Source organism: Pituophis catenifer, unplaced genomic scaffold (genome assembly GCF_029215685.1).
Source record: "Pituophis catenifer annectens isolate HBS135680 unplaced genomic scaffold, rPitCat1.0.hap2 SCAF_1, whole genome shotgun sequence".
NCBI lineage: Eukaryota > Metazoa > Chordata > Lepidosauria > Squamata > Colubridae > Pituophis > Pituophis catenifer.
This window is the reverse complement of record NW_027256881.1, coordinates 71906663-71926022: the sequence shown is the minus strand read 5'-3', so window position 1 is coordinate 71926022 and position 19360 is coordinate 71906663. Positions and strand designations below refer to the sequence as shown.

The 19360-nt window shown below is 39.0% G+C and overlaps 1 protein-coding gene across 1 annotated transcript; it reads left to right on the top strand.

The window, feature by feature from the left end:
- Positions 1–3708: 3708 nt before the first annotated feature.
- On the top strand, positions 3709–17577 carry FAM89A (family with sequence similarity 89 member A). The gene is made up of 2 exons (XM_070951054.1): positions 3709–4110; positions 15653–17577. Exons 1-2 carry the CDS (start codon positions 3823–3825, stop codon positions 15809–15811), a joined length of 447 nt encoding a protein of 148 aa, XP_070807155.1. The 5' UTR covers positions 3709–3822; the 3' UTR covers positions 15812–17577.
- The last annotated feature ends 1783 nt before the right edge of the window (positions 17578–19360 follow it).

Below are 19360 nucleotides of genomic sequence, written 5' to 3'. Positions count from 1 at the left end.
ACAGTCATAAGTCTCTCTTTTCACTGCCATTGTAACTTTGAACGGTCACTAAATGAACTGTTAAATCGAGGATTACCTGTACACACTGATTGTCAAGCACCCAAATTCTGATCACACGACTGCAGGAATGCCAGCCATGGTTGCAAGTGTGACAACCAGTCCTGTCACTTTTTAAAATTGTCTTTTTAACTTTGAATGGTTGCTGAAGAAATAGTTGTTAAGTCAAGGACTACCTGAAATGTCCTGCAGCTCCATTTTTGGAGGGTAAGCAGGGCATTGTGGTGACAGCGATGGAGAAAGGAGAACTATTTCTGCAAGCAGAAACTTCTGGCAGTTTATTTATTTATATCTGATAATCAATCCCAAATCATTTATATTACTTCTTTCACATTCCTTCACCTCTTTCCTTTTTTTATACCAGCATATTTCTAAAGTTTTAGATGTTTGTTAGTCTACCTTCAGAGGTCCAGCTGTGCTGAAATATAAAATAAAACAACCCTCACCCATTGCTGATGTTTATGCTTTTTTTCAGACTAGAAAATAGGTTTCCTGGATTTGTATCTGTTTCCTATTATAAGATACCTAAGTTCATTACATGTCATCAAAACACTGTTTCCTTTGCTTCCTTTGATGGACACTGATACTACTTCCTTTGAATGACTTCATCCATCATCATTTCTGGTAGGAGTAGCTTTCTGAATTAAATCAGATTTGGTTCCTGCTAGAGTAAAACGATCCGGGCAACTTTCACTTATTAAAAATGGGTTTCTTGCCTGTAAGTATGAATATTACTATCAATAAACAAAAGTAATCTGTAATTAAACCCAGAAAGTTTAAAAGCAAAGAAGCAGATGAAAGCAATTTTAGGTCATTTGTAAATAACTTCTTCCACAAGTTGAGAGAAAGAGTTGCAGATGCTTACCAATCTTCCTTTGTTTTCGTTTTAAGCATTCATTTAAAGACATTTTTATTTCCGCAAATTCGGATACCCACTAATCTGTTGCATTTGAGTATGCTAGCATACTGGATAAAAAGAGCAGATTCATTTACTATTTTTTAATTTAGTAAAAATATGTATTGACTCTCATGCCATGCATCTCCAAGCATTGAACCAAGCTTTTGTGGCGATTAAAATACCAAAAAACTTATAAAACTGTAACATCTATAAACAGCACCATATGCAGTGAAACAATGCCTAAATTAAATTACAAATACATTTCAAGGCACCCACTCCCCTTCCCTATCTACTTTTTTTTCTAGGAAAATTCTGCATGTTTATAACATTTTATTTCTGGTCTTGCTCAAAACAATAAGTTAACTTTCTCTATGTTGAAATACTTTCTGGAACTATATGTGAGGGAGAAAATCATGTCCTGCTCAGTAGTGGGTTTCAATTTAGTTTGCTACCGGTTCGCTCGTGAGTGCACAGAAGCGTCTGAATAAATTGCTCTATTTGGCACATTTATAAAATTATTTACTTATGGGGAGTTAAATAATTCCTCCATGCATGCTTACTTCAAGGAAAGAGCTAATAATAGGCCTTAGCTCCAGTTAGTGTAAATAAGATGGTAGCTTCAAAAGTATAAATGCAATTTTAAAGCTGCCTGTGTCTCTTGGGTGGAAGCATCTAGCCAACCTTCTGGCTTCATTTGTTAAGTAGGGTGGGGTCTGAGTTACCTAATACTGGATTGAGAGATCACTAAGGAATCGCAGTCTGCAGGCTAGAATAGAAAATATTTTTTAAAAACATACAGTACTGGATGACGTGAGTGGCAAACCACTTCTGTAGCATTGTTATGAAGAGCAAGATGCATCCATATATAGTCTAGCTGAGAGAATCTTTATTTACTCAGAAATAAGCACCACTGCATTCAATTTGGCCTACTGTCAGATCAGTATACATAGGCCACATTCAGATCTGTATCTGTATCTGTATCTGTATCTGTATCTGTATCTGTATCTGTATCTGTATCTGTACTGGTATATGTATATATACACACACACACAATTATATATATATAAACAAATCCTCTTAATTTGCATATTTTGTATTTTCAAAATTGCCTATTCCCTCAAATTTATTTGTAATCCCAAATTCAATGTTTATGGTGCTTTCACAATTATTCATGGACATCTGCAGAAGAAGAAAATATTTGGGTTGCCTGATGCACACATTCCCAGCTGAGGTCGAACAAGGCGATGCTCTGCCTTGTTTCAGCTCTTCTCCTGTAAACAAGTGTCCTATGTTTCCCCAAGGAGCAATGATTCAGTATTCGCTCATTCACTGTTTGTGGCATCTTTCTAAACATCATTACCATGAATATCTTGAATCCATTGTATCTATGTCCATCTTTCAGTTAGTTGTTTAAATGCCTAGCAATTTTCCCAACAAGTCCTGCAGTTTGCCTGGCAAAATTTCAGAAGTGCTTTGCTCTTGCCTCCTTCCTAAGGCAGAGACAGAGTAACTGGCCCAAGGCCACCTAGTTGACTTTGCAGCCTTTTAACCCCTACCCTAATCTAGCGCTCTCTTACAATTATTGCAGTGGTTCAGTGGTGGGTTGCCCCCGGTTCGGACCGGTACTATAGAACCGGTAGTAAAACTAGCAGGAGGCTCCGCTCACTGACTCCAACATCATCAGAACACTTCTGCGCATGCGCAGAAGAGTGCGTGCATGACCCCGCTGCAACTGGTAGTAAAGGTAAGTAGAACCCACCCCTGCAGTGGTTCCTTATTTCTCCAAGTTGGAAAAATGGAGAGGAGTTTTGGAAAAGAATCCAGGCTCCAGATTTTTTCCTCATACATCCAAAAACCAGGTGATGGATAGATCGCCAGGAGAAAGTCTAGCTACACGGTCGCTAAAGAGTCGACACCAACTGGAAGGCACGTACAGGTAACTTTCGACTTACAACAGTTCATTTAGTGACCATTCAAAGTTACAAAGGAACTGAAAAAAGTGACTTATGACTGTTTTTCACAGTTACAACCTTTGCGGCATCCCCATGATCACATGATCAAAATTCAGATGCTTGGCCACTGGTTCATACTTATGACCGTTGCAGCATCCCCACCATGGGTGCTATTCGCTTACCTTCGCTACTGGTTCGCAAATGTGAACGCGCGTGCCTCCTCCACGCATATGCATAGCCTTCTGCGCATGCACAGAGGGTCAAAAACGGGACGTGATGACATCCGGGCGGGTGGGAGGAGCCTTCCGCCGCCAGCGCTAACAGATCACGCAATCCGGATAGCGCCGGCTGAATTTCACCACTGGTCCCCGCGGTCATGTGATCACTTTTTTGCAACCTTCTGACAAGCAAAGCCAATGGGGAAGCCAGATTCACTTAACAACCAGGTTACTAACTTATCAATTGCAGCGACTCACTCTAACAACTGTGGCAAGAAATGGCATAAAAACGGGACCACACTCCACTTAACAAAGTCTTACTTAACATAAATTTTAGGCTCCGTTGTGGCCGTAAATCGAGGACCACCGGCTATCTGTTTCAGTTCTTTGAACCACCCGCTGCCTAGCTGGGTGGAACTCACAAGAGGACAGCTGAGTAGTACCAGATAACGCCTTCCATTTCGGCCGCTCCTCCTTCCCGATCGCTCGCTTTTCGTTTCCTTTCAGGGCCGGTCCTGAAAGCGAAGGCCCGGAGAGGGCGGGGCGGGCTGAGGCGAGGCCGGCCAAAAGGGGCGGGCCCGAGCCGGACAGAAAGACTCTTTTCTCAATGCAGGCTGGAGGAGAGGCGGCGCGGCGTTGTTTTGTCGCCGTGGATTAAGTCGGCTTTGCCTTCGAGCCGACGTTTCCTCCGAGCACCATGAGCGCGTCGGGGCTGCCTTGGAGCATCGACAGCGGCGGGTCGGGGCTGCCTCCGCTGCCCAAGAGCCTGAGCGGCTTATTGAATTCTTCTTCCAGCGGAGGCGCCCCTGGCGGAGCCGGAGGGCGCTGGAGGGACCTGGAGCGGCTCTACGCGCAGAAGTCTCGCATTCAGGACGAGCTGAGCCGGAGAGGTAGCGGCGGCGGCGGCGGAGGGGGGCGAGGATCTCCTCGCCCGCCGAAGCCCCCTAACCTCGACGCCGCCTTGGCCCTGCTCCGTAAAGAGATGGTGAGTAGGCGGACGGCGGCGGCTGCCAAGACCGCCCCGGGAGCTGCTGGGGCGCACCGCCGCGAAGAAGCGGCGCATTCCTGGGCCAGAAAAAAAAAAACTGTCCTTGGAACATTTTTGGATTTTTTTCCCCCTCAACTCCCCTCTCTGTGTGCTTTCACGAAATGCTGTGCACCGAAACTCGTCAGGGTTTAATTTATTTCCCCCCCACTCCCCGAAGGCAATGCCAGCCTTGGTTTTTAAGCGAGCGAGAATCGAGGAGAAGAAAAATCAGGGCAATTCAGCCTCTTTTTTTTTTCGGACGGCTCCCGAGAGGGCAGCCCTGGATATTCGCGACTGACACCTAGTTTTCTGCTCCGTAGAAAGTGTCGCCGGCACGGGACGCGTTGCCGAATAAACAAGTCGGTTGCAACTTGTCTCCCAAAACTTTAAAAAAAAACAAAACCCCCAACACAATCGCTACACCTTCAAGCGTGTATCTACCACGTTAGAGGTTATATTCTCCAGCCCCGGGGCTCTCTGATGATATATTCCTGGCTTGCATTTTTCGATTTTTAAGCCAGAAGGGTGGGTTGCTTGGAAACTTTTGTGGGAGTTTCAAGGCGCAGATTCTCTGAATGTGAGATGCTTCCTGAAATTTTAAAGTCAGGCTTGCTAGGAAAACCCGCCCCGTTTATAAAGCTGCAGTTTGCATATTGGGCAGCATAGTGGTGAAAAGAGAAGAGGTGGGACGTTGCAAGCTCCAGTCACGTTTCTTCGAGTTTACGTTGGCACAGGAGTGAGTGTGGGGAAGGGAGGTAGATACATTTCAAGACAGGGCTGCTACAGAATTTACTCAGAAAGTAGATGGAGCCCTTTCATTCTTGAAAGGCGTTACAGGATATAAATACACGATGGGTTTTGACACTAGCCAGCCCTGTTTTCTATTGAAATAATTTAATTAAGCAAGACAGTGCCCTGGTTGTGGAGTTTCTTCTCCAGCAGGGTTAGATTATTTTTACTTTGCTGTCTTCTAAAACTCTTGTCCTTTTTCTATCCTGCCTTTATTATTATTATAAATAACTCAAGATGTCAAACACATCTACTACCCCTTTCTTCTCCTATTCCACACCCCACACCCCCAAAACAAACAACCCTGTGAGTGATTCTCTCTAGGCTGAGAGAGAGTAATTGGTCCAAAGTCACCCAGCTGGCTTTCGTGGCTAAGATTGTAATAGAACCAAGAAACTCTTTATGTTCTTGGTTTTTAGCCTGGTGCTTTCATCGCTAGGCCAAACTGGCTCTTTTAAATCAAATTTGTTGAGTTTGTTTGTGTTAATCTTGGATGTGATAGGCTTTCCTTTCACTTCTTTTTTCCCCATCTCTAAGATGGAAATTATTATAAACTGCTTTAGAGCAGTCAATTCCTGGCTGGAGAATTCTGGGAGTTGACGTCCACCCATTTTAAAGTTGCTACAGCTAAAAAATGCTGCTTTAGAGCAAGAAACAAAAAGACTCTAAACTTTTGAAAAATGTAAGCAAAAGTTACTTAAACAACATTAACAATTATGGTCAGACTTGGAAAATTACTTGGCTATACAGAAGGAGTTTAATTGGTCTGTGAAGTTAAAAAAGAACACGCTAAATTAACTTGAATATCCCATTAGAAATTATTTTAACCAATCACCCTTCAGATATATGAGTCTTGGCAGAAGAACAGAAGCTGCTGTTGGAAAAATGCAAGCCAAAGTCTCCCTGAGTCTGTGGAACTGGTTGTACTATTCTCTGGCCTGTGGTAGTTACTTAGGTAGTTATTATCACCTCTAAAAACAAACCAGGGATAGTGAATATAGTGTTCTGACTAGAGTTCAAAGAAAGTAAAAACCTAATGCAAGAATCTCAGCAGGATGGGAAATCTTAGGTTTCTGATGTCATGTAAAAGATGTTTGGACAAGACATCCTTTCATTTTGACTCCGTTTTTTTTTCTCCCATTCTCCAACATTCACTCTTTTTTCTAAACAGGAAACAAAATAGGAAATTTGAAAGCTCTTTTTTCCTCCTAAAACAAAGGAATGTAATTTTATCTATCAGTTCCTCTATTCTGTTCCAATTGGAATTCATTTTTCATCCTGTCTTCTTCCTCAGTGGTGTTAGTTTCTTACTGTGCATAGGCAATCTGCCTTTACTTTCTTCTGATTTTGAATTAGAATTATTTTATTTTGCTTTGGAAAATGGAATGTGACTTCATGGACATCTTTGATTCCGCCTTTTAAAGTGTGGTGTATTGGATTTTGCTTTATGCAGGAATGGTCCCTGGGCTGAATGCCGACTCCTGACAGCTGTAAATTAACATTGGTTTTCAAACAAGCAGTCAGTTTACAGACTAAAATATTAAGGAGTATGCCATATTTCAGAGCTAATACATGATGAAAGACAGGGCTAATTTATTTAACTCTGAATCACAACCCTGCCTTTCCATTTGGCTGAAACTGTACCTCAATAACAATGAATTGTCCTATTGTCATGAAAAAAAACCTTCAACATTCTAGTCTAAAACATTTTCTGTGTTTTAAATGTGTGGCTTTAACAAAAGGGAAGTTCCAAAGTAAACAAGTTTTCCACTTACAGTGAAGTGAAATAGGATTTAATTATTAGGTACCTATAGTTAAAGCCTTTGTGTTGGATCTATGACATAAAATTCCTAAAGGCAACAGTGATTTATTCCTGCTTGGCACGCCTCTGATTAAGCAGTCTTTTTTCTTAGTCATTACAACTCCCTCCCATAGACCGATACATGTCCCTACATAAATACGCACCATTCATTATCATTTTAAATCTAGCTAGCTCAAAATGTGATTAAAAGGCATTTTCTTTTTGTAATACTTGTGGCATGGTGCTGTCAGCCCAGAAATGAAAGCTTCTGGAAATATAATCTGAACACATCATGTAGTGGAATGAAAGAAGTGACAGAGCTAATACATACTTTCTCCCTAGTAAAATCCACCCTCATAGCAAGTCTGTCAAAACTCGCCAGTCATCATCTGAGTACTGAAGACTTCTTCAATTTCAGCATAATGGGAGAAACATGCCTTAGACTTCACTCTGCTTGTATACCCAGAAAGTAATTGATATAGACCAGCTCTATGCCCGGCAGAAGCTGATGGTACTATGGGATCCCTACAAGTGTGGATCTGGGCCTCATCGCCCTTATATCATACCCACAGTCTGCTGCCAACTAGCTTTGAAACAGGAAAATTATACAGGACAGAAAGGATGGGCATTTCCAGGTCTTAACCCAGTCTCACTTGAGAGATGGTGTGCATGAAGATCCTATGACATTTCATGGGTGAAAGATCACATCCAGTGCCTTCTGAGAAGGAAATATCTTTTTTATATGGCAGGGGACTTGGAACACAGACAAATTCTAACTGGTTTGTTAAAAAAAACACACAGACCAAACTGTTTGATTTCTCTAATAACTTAGCAGGAAAAGTCACTAAGGTGGAAGAGAGAGAAAAAGAAACTGGAGTTGGGAGAATCAAGTCCCAATATGAGGAAATTCAGAATTATGGCACTCGTATCTTGAGGGGTGCAAGAAAAAAGTGGGAGAAGACAACCTAAAATTCAGATGCAGAGCAGATATTCCATGATACATGATGGCTACTTCATATGAGAGAGCTAATAAGTAAACAGTCACTTTTTATACAAGATTGTAAAACCTGTAAATTATGTGGCCTAGTGTGTGTTTAAATATATATAAAGTTCAGATCTTATCCAATATCTGAATGCCACCAGAAGTCACATGTATAAGAATTATAAGTCCCCGAGGCAGGGGTCCCCAATCCCCGGTCCGTGGACCTACACCAGTCCATGGTATGTCAGCAACTGGGCCGCACAAACAAGCGAAGCCCCATTTGCAGGATGCAGGCAGCATGCAAAACCATACTCCCTCTGGTCCGTAGAAGAATCTTTCTCCACTGAACCGGTCCCTGGTGCCCAAAAGATTGGGGGCCGCTGCCATAGGGAGAATGCATTGTAGGAGAAGAAACATGTTGGTGGTCTTACCTCAGTTTAACTACTCCACGCTTCAGGTGAAGTGAACTACAGTTCACACATGTTCAGGCCTTTCAATAAAATGTGTTATCCTGAAAATCGGAATAATCAAATCAAACTTCTTCTGATTTCAAGAAATGAAGTTTTTCTATACACTAGGATACCACTCAGTATTTCCCATTTACTAAGCAGATGGGAGCACCTAGAAGATCTAGGTTTACCTCTAAAAAAAGCTAAGCAAGAACCAGGCATGGTTTGTACTTGGATAGGAGGCCACCAGAATATTCTTACGCATTTAGACAATGTGCGAAGTAAAGGCAAAATAGTGACAGTGTCAAATCACTTTTGCATTGTGGCCAGGTGTTAGCATGACTTAAAGCAATATTTACCTTTTTCTTGAAAATTTACCAATTTTCTTCTTTTCCCACTTAGAGAAAAGGAGTGGATGTTTGTTTCTGGACTCCCTCAGCAAAAATGATGCATTCAGATAAAGACTTCAGATGTATACATAGAAATCTATATAGTTAATTACAGGTAGTGGATACTTCCAGGGGATCTGTTATTTCTGAAGCATGCTTGTTTGTACCCAGGTACCCTTTCCCAAGAAAATCCTCCTGCATATGTGAACATTTCTGAATATAATATGCTGCATTATTTAAGACAGATTTTTTTTTTGCAGGAGACTAGAAAGTTGATGTAAAATAATGGAAAAATTTGCCTTGATGTACAGTACAAACTGAAGTGAGACACTGACAGAGTGCTACCAGGAAAATTCAATGAAAATTCAAAGTTTAAAGCAAATACCTTCTTTCAAAAATTGAAAAGACAACTCTACATATGGGCATAATTGGATAGACAATAGCAAAATCAAATTGATTTATGTACCGTGTTTTCCCAAAAATAAGACCCTGTCTTATATTTTTTTGAACACTGAAATAAGCGCTTGGCCTTATTGCCATGCGCTCAAAAGCCCGATTGCGCTTATTATCAGGGGATGTCTTATTTTGGGGGAAACAGGATATGTGCAAGCAAAGATGGGGAAGCTCTATTCAATCAGGTAAACTGGTTACCTGATTAAGCTGGTATTGACTACAGCTTAAGATAATGAAGTCCTTCTTCCAAATTTATACAAAAACAAATAAAACCACTGACCAAGAATATACCCTCAGCAATATGCGGTGAAGATGAAGAACAATGTGAATGGATTACAGGTAGTCCTCAACTTACGGTGTTTAGTGATTGTTTGAAGTGGCACTAAAAAAAGTGACTTATGACCAGTCCTTGCACTTACAACTGTTGCAGCACCTCAGGGTCATATGATCAAACTTGAGGCCCTTGGCAGCCAGCATGTATTTATGACGGTTGTGGCATCCCAGGGTCCCAGTCACTAACTGTGAACTTTTCAGTCAATCTCCAATAACCTAATCAGTGGGGGAAGCTGGATTTGCTTAACGATCATGTGACTTACTTAACAACTGCAGTGATTCGCTTAATAACTCTGGCAAAAGGTCATAAAATTGGGCTTGGCAACTGCCTTGGTTAGCAACAGAAATTCTAGTTCCAATTGTGATTGTTAAGTCAAGGACCACCTGCAGATTTGTTAAGTCAAAGGACCACCTGCAGATTTGACAGAGTGCCCGAATAATTATAGACTGAAATTCAACTGATATTGAAGATGAAGTAAACAAATATATATATATTGAAAATAGCTAAAGAAAGGTAAACAGCCATTAGAAAATATTGCTAACAAGTAAGTGTGCTCTCCTGCGCGAGCTGCACTGGCTCCCGGTGGTTCTCCGGGTGCAATTCAAGGTATTGGTTATCACCTTCAGAGCGCTCCATGGCTTAGGACCTGGGTATTTAAAAGACGCCTGCTGCTACCAATAACCTCCCACCGGCCAATTCGCTCCCACAGAGAGGGGTTCCTCCGGGTGCCAAGCAATGTCGGCTGGCGACCCCCAGGGGGAGAGCCTTCTCTGTGGGGGCTCCTGCCCTCTGGAACGAATTGCCCCCCGAGATGCGGAGGATTCCCGACTTATGCACCTTCCACCGGGCCCTCAAGACGCTTTTATTTCAACAAGCCGGGCTGGCCTAATTTTTTAATTTTTTTAATTGTCAATTCTTAATTTTTAAATATCTAAATCGGGTAGTTTTATTTTAATTAGATATGGGCCAAACTATTTAATATTTTTTAAATTGTTTTTAAATTTTATATTTGTGTGTTTTATGTTGGCTGTACACAGCCCTGAGTCCCTTTGGGAGAAGGGCGGTATATAAATTAAATTAATAAATAAATAAGTGGAAGAAGTTCACAAATATTAGTATAACTATTTACAACAGGAGTGTCAAACCCGTGTCGTCACATTGTCATCACGTGATGTATCGTGACTTTCCCCCCCTTCGCTAAACTGGGAGTGGGCGTGGCCAGCACATGACGCATCTGGCCTGTGGGTCACGAGTTTGACACCCCTGATTTACAATCTTATAAGAAGATGGAGTTTGTGCTATCTATGGTTTTTAAACAGATATCCAAAACAGCAATAACTGGAAAAGATAATTTATATTCCAATAACCAAAAAGATCAGTACTAAATAATGCTCTATTTAATATTGTACTTATATCAATGCTAGTAAGACAGTACTGTACTTAAAAGTGTTGCCATCTAGACTTTAACCATACAGAGAATGACAACTGCCAGATGTACACAACGGATTCAAAATAGGCAACTGAGATCGCATTGCTAATATCCAGTGAATAATGGAAAACGAAAGAGAGTTTCAAAAATGTGCCTGTTTTATTTAGGATTTTTCTTTCTGTAGATTCTATTCTAACCGTGCTTCCTGATCATCTTTAATAGGCAATTGAGGTGGCTGAATTTACCATGTTGTTAAGAGTATCCACAAGAGCACTTGTGCACTTGGTAAATTGCCTATTAAAGTTGATCAGGAAACACGGTTAAGATAGAATACAGGTAGTGCTCAGGTTATGATGCAATTGGAACTGGAATTTCTGTCACTAAGTGATGCAATCCTAAAGTGTGATGACACATGGCCACATTGCTTATCAACAGCAATCTCGGCAGTCCCTGTTGCCATTGTTAAGTGAGGATTGTAGATGATTAAGCAAGCACCTCACATGGCCGCAACATGGGAAGCGATACCAAAACTACTCCAAGTATGCAGGCTGTTGGCCAAAGTTGTGAGTTGGTAGGCAAGAGCTACAGGTGAGTGCTACAGAGTGCGGGCAAGTGGGCACTGTGAGTGGACACTGCAGAGCACAAGATCCCAATGCCACCCAGCAGTTCCTTGGAAGAAAAAGCAGTGGGAATGGGAGTGACTTGCAACCTCTTGCCCGCTTCCCCGTTGACTTTGCTTGTGGGGAGCTGGCAGGGAAGGCCAGAAATGGTGATCAGGTGACCAAAGAACACTGCAGTTGTTGTAATTACGAGACAGTTGTCAAGGGTCCGAATTGTGATTGTGGGAACACTGCGATGGCCACAACTTCTAGGACTGATTGTAAGTCCCCCCTCATTTAGCATTGTCATAAAGACTATGATAAGTCTGGAAAAATATTGAAGTGCAAAGACATCCTGACTTCAAAAGTATGTTCTGTCAGGCTACAGCGTTAACATACAGTTGTGAAAGTGGGATCATTAGAAAGCCTGAATAAAGGTAAATTGAGGACTATGCATTGTGGAGAAGATAAGGTAGCTGACAGCTGCAAGAAAAAGAAAAATCATCCAATCCTAGATGAACAAGTTAGACTGCAGAACAAAAACACTAATAATGAGGCTAAAACTTACATACTTTGAAAACATAATGTAAATGCAAGAGTATTTGGATAAGATCCATTTGCTCGGAAAAATCAGAGCCTTTGAAGAAGCTGACAGCAGATAAAGTGGCCAGATGTTATCACTGATGACACAAGCATGACCATACAAAAGTTTGAAGAGCTGAAGTTATACAATGACTGAATAACAAAAGGCAACTTGTATCAGCCAATTGTTTTGTGCTACAAATACCTTAGTCAATAGTTAGGTACTCTGGAAATTGCAGTCCAAAACAACTGGAATAAATAAATTGCCTATCTCTCATCAAAGATATATTTACTCAACAGAGTTTTACATTGTGCTGGAGATACCTTTAACTAGCAGCAATTAAAGCCAAAAACAAATATTTTCTATTCCTTCTCTTCAGTGCAGTCACTGAAGCTATTTGCTCAGATGCAAATTACCCCCAAAACAGTCATTTTTAACAAGCCTTCGAAAAAGGAGGAGAGTGAGATGTGCTATGAAAAATAAATCTAAGCTTTCTTTTCCTCATAGCATTGTCCTGGTTTTAGTGGAGAGCTGGGGAAGTTTGTGATATTACTGCTACTATTTTAAATAATGTATATCACCCAGCATGCAAATGGACTTTCCTCAGAATCCTTTACTCTGATTTTAGTGTGTACACAGAATGAGGAAATTTATATAAACAGTGATTGGGCAATACAAATTTATAAAACCATATAAATATAATAAGGATAATAAAGATATATATATGGGGATCTGGAGTTTGTATGATTTATGTATAAGAATGAGATTGTATTCTAGGGATAAGAAACTATTTAGGTGGAAGTACTGTACTATTGTATCTGTATTTGTATCTTTTGGATATTTTTCTTGCCATCAAAAAGGTCCTGTATTATTTAAATTACTTCTAGCATATATATGTCTTGTATACATTTCAAAAACTTGTTTACTGGGATACATTTTCTCTCTCCTTTGCCTAACCTGTCTATATTATAATAAGTTTTACTACATCAAGAGCAGACATTCAAGTTCATTTTAATGTTGCTTTGTAATTATTTATTTTGATTAACAAATGAAGTCTTATTTTGGTCCACCTAAAAGCAGGAAAACAGTGGTAATAACCTGGAAGCAGTGTAATACTGCTTTATTGGGGGGGGGGGGCGTTGCAAGTAAAATAATCTTTGAATCTGTAGTGTGTAAATGTAAATGCAACAGAGAAGTACCTATTCTGTTTTCTTCCTCTGCTTCAGAAGTTTGCAAAGATGAGCAGTTGCCTAAGAGGCAGGGAGAATGGGATACATTGAAGATTCTCCGGTATCTTTTTTCTCATTACAGTTCATTTCATAAGCTGATTTTTAGAATAATTAAAAGAATCTTTGTGGGATACAGGTGGAAACATACAGTTAAGAATAATATATAATACCTAAACTGTGGCAGCTCTGGAATCCATGGTGATCTTATATACTTAACAGAATAACAGTATTCTTTTGCTTAAGCAAAAGAAATATTCATGCTATACTTTAGATAAGATCTACTTTCCCTTTCACATGCACAGTCCTTCATTGAGGTAATTTCTCTGCAGACAATAGGGAGCAAAGTAACATGCAAATCAGACTTGTATCTAAAGACTGTAAAATATAACAGACTTCAGTTATACCCTGCACTTTCTTAAATTATTAAATGACAGCATGGAAGTGGTCAAAAGATTCAGGCCATGTTTTTCCTAAATTCTTTTTTTTAAAAAAGGCAGCTAATCCTAATCTGGCCTGCAAAATCATCTAAATGTGAGAAATAATTTAGTAATTGGAACATAAGCCAGCATTGTAGAAAGCCACTTTATCAATCTGACTGCTCTTTAAGGATCAAGCTAAACTGGATTAACTGTGCTGATTTTATGAAAAATGGATTGGATTTTATCTGTCAGTCTCACTTTCATTTGTATTTCCTCCAGTTCTTATTTATTTTAATCCTGCCTTTATTATTTTTATAAATAACTCAAGGTGGTGAACTCCTTCCTTCTATTTTCCCCATAACCTCTATCCTGAGGTGAGCTGGGCTGAGAGAGGATGACTGGCCCAAAGTCACCAAGTTGGGTTTCATGGATAAAGCAGAACTAGAACTCATAGTCTCCCAGTTTTTAGCCTGATGCCTTAATCACTAGCCCAAACAGGCTCCCTTTAGATTTTTCCAAAAACATCTCTTGCTTTCTGCAGAAAGTTCAATCTGAATTTTTGTCTTTAAAAGTAAAAACCATCTCTTTCAATTTATCTCATCTAATAGGAATGTTCTGTTTAGAAAAATAATCTTTTCACTTACATAGTAATCTTACAAACCTTATCAGTCTCTGTGTTAATGTTATCTTCCTCCCAATTCAGGAAATTGGGAGGAAGTGCCAGATGGATTTAACAATATTTTTTCTAATATCTTCTCCATGGTCTTCTGGAATTGCTCTAAATCTTAAATAAAGTTATTTTTCTCTCAGTTCTCTCCAATAATGCCAAATCCTTTTCCATCTCTTTATAACTTATGCCTTACTTTCTAAAACTTCCACTTTATCAATAATTTAATCCTCCAGGCATTTCCCCAAAGATTCTTCAATCTTAACTTCTTTTGCATTTTTTTTATTCCTGCAAATTCTTCTTCCTTTTTTTAAAGCATCGAAACCATTCACAACCATTACAATAATCTTCTTGCCAATTTCCTCAAAACATTTTCTGCAATATATCTGGTGAAATGTCCTCATCTGTAAATTGTTCTAGTGAACCTTCCCCATCTTTCTCCTAAATTGACAGCTTTTCTTGTAGTTGCCTTTATGAGAAAGTACAGTAAGTCTATTTTGGTAAAAGTAAAGGGCCGGTTTCTCTCTCCCCCCCCCCTCCATTTTGCTTTTCTCTGTCTTTAGTACTTTAGTCTTAATTAGCTCTCCATAGTTACAATTGCAATTTTGCTCATATTATTTTCTTTGGTAAAATCTACCAGTCACCTACTGTCACTAAGTTACCTATTTGCACCAGAGACAAATTCCTTGTGTGTCTAATCACACTTGGCCAATAAAGTTATTCTATTCTATTCTATTCTATTCTATTCTATTCTATTCTATTCTATTCTATTCTATTCTATTCTATTCTATTCTATTCTATTCCATTCCATTCCATTCCATTCCACTCCACTCCACTCCACTCCACTCCACTCCACTCCACTCCACTCCACTGACCTTAATCATCATTCTCACAAATGTCTGGTCTATTACTCTAATTTTGCTATTTTGAAGGCCCTTTCATTGGATTTTTTTTTAAAAAAAAATAAAAAACACTGTCCCCTTTATCCATTTAAAAGTTTCTTGGATCAAAATGTTAAGTTTTTTACATTTAAATTAAAGCATTTCAAAGTAGCATTTTTTTTTCTCTGCCTAATTTTAGAAAGAAGTTGCTTGCTTTGATTTTCACTGCTGTTTGGAGTATCTGTCTTTAGTTGTGAATGTGTTAAATCCAAAGATATTTAAGAAAGTGAGGCTTTGGCCAGTCAAAAATGTCTGGCAAATGTCCAAATACCGTAGTTCAGTCTTCCTGTATAATTGACAGGCATACTGTTTTTCTTAATTTTTTTTTTTTTTTTTTGAGAAGGATAAAATCATTGTGGTAGGAAAAATATGGACGGCCCAACTTCTTATAGATAAAATCAAGCATAATATTAACATGTGTTTTCTTTCTTACTAGGTTGGCCTCCGGCAACTGGATATGTCATTACTGTGTCAACTCTACTCTCTTTATGAGTCAATTCAGGAATATAAAGGTGCCTGCCAAGCAGTATCAAGTGCAGACTGTGCATATGCACTGGAAAATGGCTTTTTTGATGAGGAAGAGGAATTTTTTTAAAAAGAATATTTCTTAGGAAAGCCTTTTTTTTTTTTTTTGGAGTGCAGCTGGAGTTGGCAGTTAAGAGATGAGCAGTGTTTAATTGGAACTCAATGTACATTCTTCCTTCTGCTCAAGAAGAATTGCTCCATTTATTTCTGGCATGCTGTTTAACCCAGGTTACACCATTATGTAAATCCTGCTCTAGGAAAGTAATGTGCAATGAATTTTGAAGCCTCCCAAAGCATGCTTGACAGGTCACGTCAGTGTAATTTGTGCACGGGGTGTTTCTAGATAGCAGATGTTGAAAGCTATCTTTTTATAAGCAGAAGCGTGTCACTGTACATGAAATCCACTTCATCTCAAATATTCTGACATGTAAAGTATATAGTTTGTGTGTTTGTAATCACTGAATATATCCCATAAACAACACCTTTTTAAAGCCTCTTATCTGAGGGATTGGAGTTTTTCCTGTTCTATACCCCATAAAGGATGAATTCTGTAATTCAGGGGTCTCCAACCTTGGCAACTTTAAGACTTGTGGAATTCAAGTCCCAGAATTCCTCAGCCAGCGAAGCTGAAATCCACAAGTTGAAGTCCACAAGTCTTAAAGTTGCCAAGGTTGGAGACTCCTGGAACTTTAAACTACTTCCAAAGTTTTTACTTGGGTTGATGATCCAATTCCCTTTCTTTCTTCCTGTCAGAATGACTTTTTTTTAAACCAATGTAATAAAATTGTGTAACCCTATTTTTTTTTCTCGAATGCAATAAGAACAAATCAAAGCAGTTCATTGTACACCTTGCAGCTCCATTAGTTTCCATAACTTTAATTTAGTTGTTCATTATCCAGTTAGTAATTTAAGTTTAACATATATGGATTTGCAGCATCATTTGTAATACTAAAATGTTTGGAAGACAAATGGTCAATTTGTTTCTTATGGTCCAAAAAGACCTTAATATGTATGTTGTTATATACATTTTTTTTGGGGGGGGGGGTTTGTACTATAACAAATGAATGTTTAAACTGGAACTGTAATTTGTTTAGCTTTTTCATGGACATGTAATTTAGCACTTGGTGGACTAAAGTGAATTCAGAAATCCACAGCTACCTCACAGGATGACGTTTATAGGAACCCCAAGCAGAAGATGGAAACCTCTGAACTGGTTTTGTGCATAATGGTCAGAACCTGATTGGTTTCAGCTTCCTGGAATACTTCCATAAATTTTATAGGCATCAGGAAAGTCTTTTGCCATGTAGGAATATGACACCATGTAAATAACTGATTTGTTTTCATGTGGAAGACCTATTTTAAGATCTGAAACATATTTTCAACCTCGAAGAAGAAAAGTAAGATGACAAATAACAAACCTTCAAGCATGTTAACTTTGTGTCCAAAGGGAACAACAAAATGTGTAAAAAGGACAATTGCATCCATACACTTATTGTAGCAGCTTCTATAATATATTGTGTTGTTGTATTGTACAATACGTCCATCCCTGTTTATGTGATCCTGCCAGGTTTGTTACCAAATACTTCTGTTCTCCTGCGCATTGAAATCTCTGCTTTCAAAATCTAAGGAATCCAACTGAGCACACCCACACACAGACAAAAAGAATTGGCCTATTGGGGAAATGGATGGCATATAAATATAATATATAAATAAAGAATAATAGCCTAGCAAGCAACCCAAACTCTTTTTGGAACTTTTTGGTTGTTTTTTTTTTTTACTAGCCTTATTTTTTGTGCTGATTGACTCCATCAATAAAACCGGAGAAATTGGAGACTAGACCCTTGTTGCTGAAATCAATTATTTAGCATATGATGGCTGAAATAAATGATACATTGGTTCTCTCAATTAACTATGGGTTGGCTTCCACTAAAATCATTGGGACAAAACATATCCAATTTAGGCTGAAACCAACCAATGTAATGAGGATTCAAATAAACTGATGAACTGCAATCCTTATCATGCTCAGTATTGAGAATGTTGGACAGGCTGTGTATCTATCTTGGCAAATATGTTCTATACTCGTGGCCTTGATTCATAACATGTAAAGACTGATAAGAGTTCAGAGACTCCTCATTTAGGACCCTTTGTTACCAATGAAATACCGTAGTTCTTGGTCCATAAGACGACAGTTAGAAAATAAAGAAGTTTCCACACCAATGCTTTGGGATACATTGGTTTAAGAGGGAGAATAGTTCATTGACAGAATTCTTGTAACCCTGTTCCTGTTTATCCGGTAACTCTTGTTAAAAAAACAAGAGACTTGCACATGGGGAAAAAAAAATCACTTTTGATTTTGGCAGATGCCAAGAGTCTGATATAAAGCTGTTTTTAAGGAGCAATTATGCCAGTTACACTGACTTAAAAGAGCTGATATCTTCATTTGTTAGAATGGTTATCCCCAAACTAACCACTCTCTGGATACATATTCTAGAAAGTTTAGTCAGTGTAGTCAAAGGCCTGGGAATTCTGGGAACTTGTTTCAGCAAATAACTGGTGAAGCCAGAGTGGGAAGATAGTGTCAGAATAACACACAAAATGCATCATGTTGTTTTAGGAGTTGCTCAGCCCTTACATAAAAGATGTGCACAAATGAGGCTTAAGAGAAGAATGGCAATGCAGTAATTCTACAGGAGCTGCTTGTTCTCTCACAACTAAAGGGGGATGTACAGTGAAGAGGATACCTTAAAAATTACTGATACGTATTCTAAAAGTGTAGTCTCAAATGCTGAACCTTGTTTATTGTCTTTGTTCAAGAAGCTGATATTAGGCTGCATTGCAAATAGTCCTCAACTTACGATCACAACTGAGCCCAAAATTTCCATTGCTAAAAGACAAAATGTTGCCTCATTTTACAACCTTTCTTGCCACAGTTAAGTAAATCACTGCAGTTATTAAGTTAGTAACATGGTTGTTAAATGATCTGGCTTTGTCACTCTACTTGTCAGAAGGTCACAAAAGGTGATCTGAGGACCATCAAAAACACATGCCAGTTGCCAAGCATGCAAAATTTGATCACATAACCATGGGGTTGCTGCAGCGTTTGGGTGAAAAATGTCATAAATCACTTTTTTCACTGCCATTGTAACTCTGAATGGTCACTAAATGAATGGTGGTAAATTGAGGACTACCTGGATTAGTTACAGTCCAATAGGCTGTTTAAAATCTGAAGTGTCATTGCAAGAAATAGTAACATCAGAACCTACGGTAATTTGCGTAAGGATTTTAAGATGACAGACTGCAATAATCTTACAGTCTAACGGGGAAAACTACAATTGCTGAACGTATTTCTTTTGTTGTATGTTTTTTAAACAATATTATTGTAGGAAATTAAAATGACAGGAAATCCGTATCCTATTCTTTGAACTTTGTGGAAAGTTCACTGTACATCTGAAAGAATTCTTGAAAAGTTGTATTAGCCCTTCCTGTGTCCGACACAAAAGCACCTACAACTTCCTGACTGTATGAAATCCAAAAAGGAAATGAACTATAGCTTAACCTTGATATTCAGACAGCTGATTTAAAATAACCGACTACAGAACAATTCCCAGTCCAATGGGCT

Excerpts from the sequence above, each read along its gene's own strand:
- FAM89A (XM_070951054.1), top strand. The coding sequence starts at position 3,823 with ATGAGCGCGTCGGGGCTGCCTTGGAGCATCGACAGCGGCGGGTCGGGG. Across the intron at positions 4,111-15,652 it reads CCCTGCTCCGTAAAGAGATG|GTTGGCCTCCGGCAACTGGA; the intron begins GTGAGTAGGCGG and ends CTTTCTTACTAG.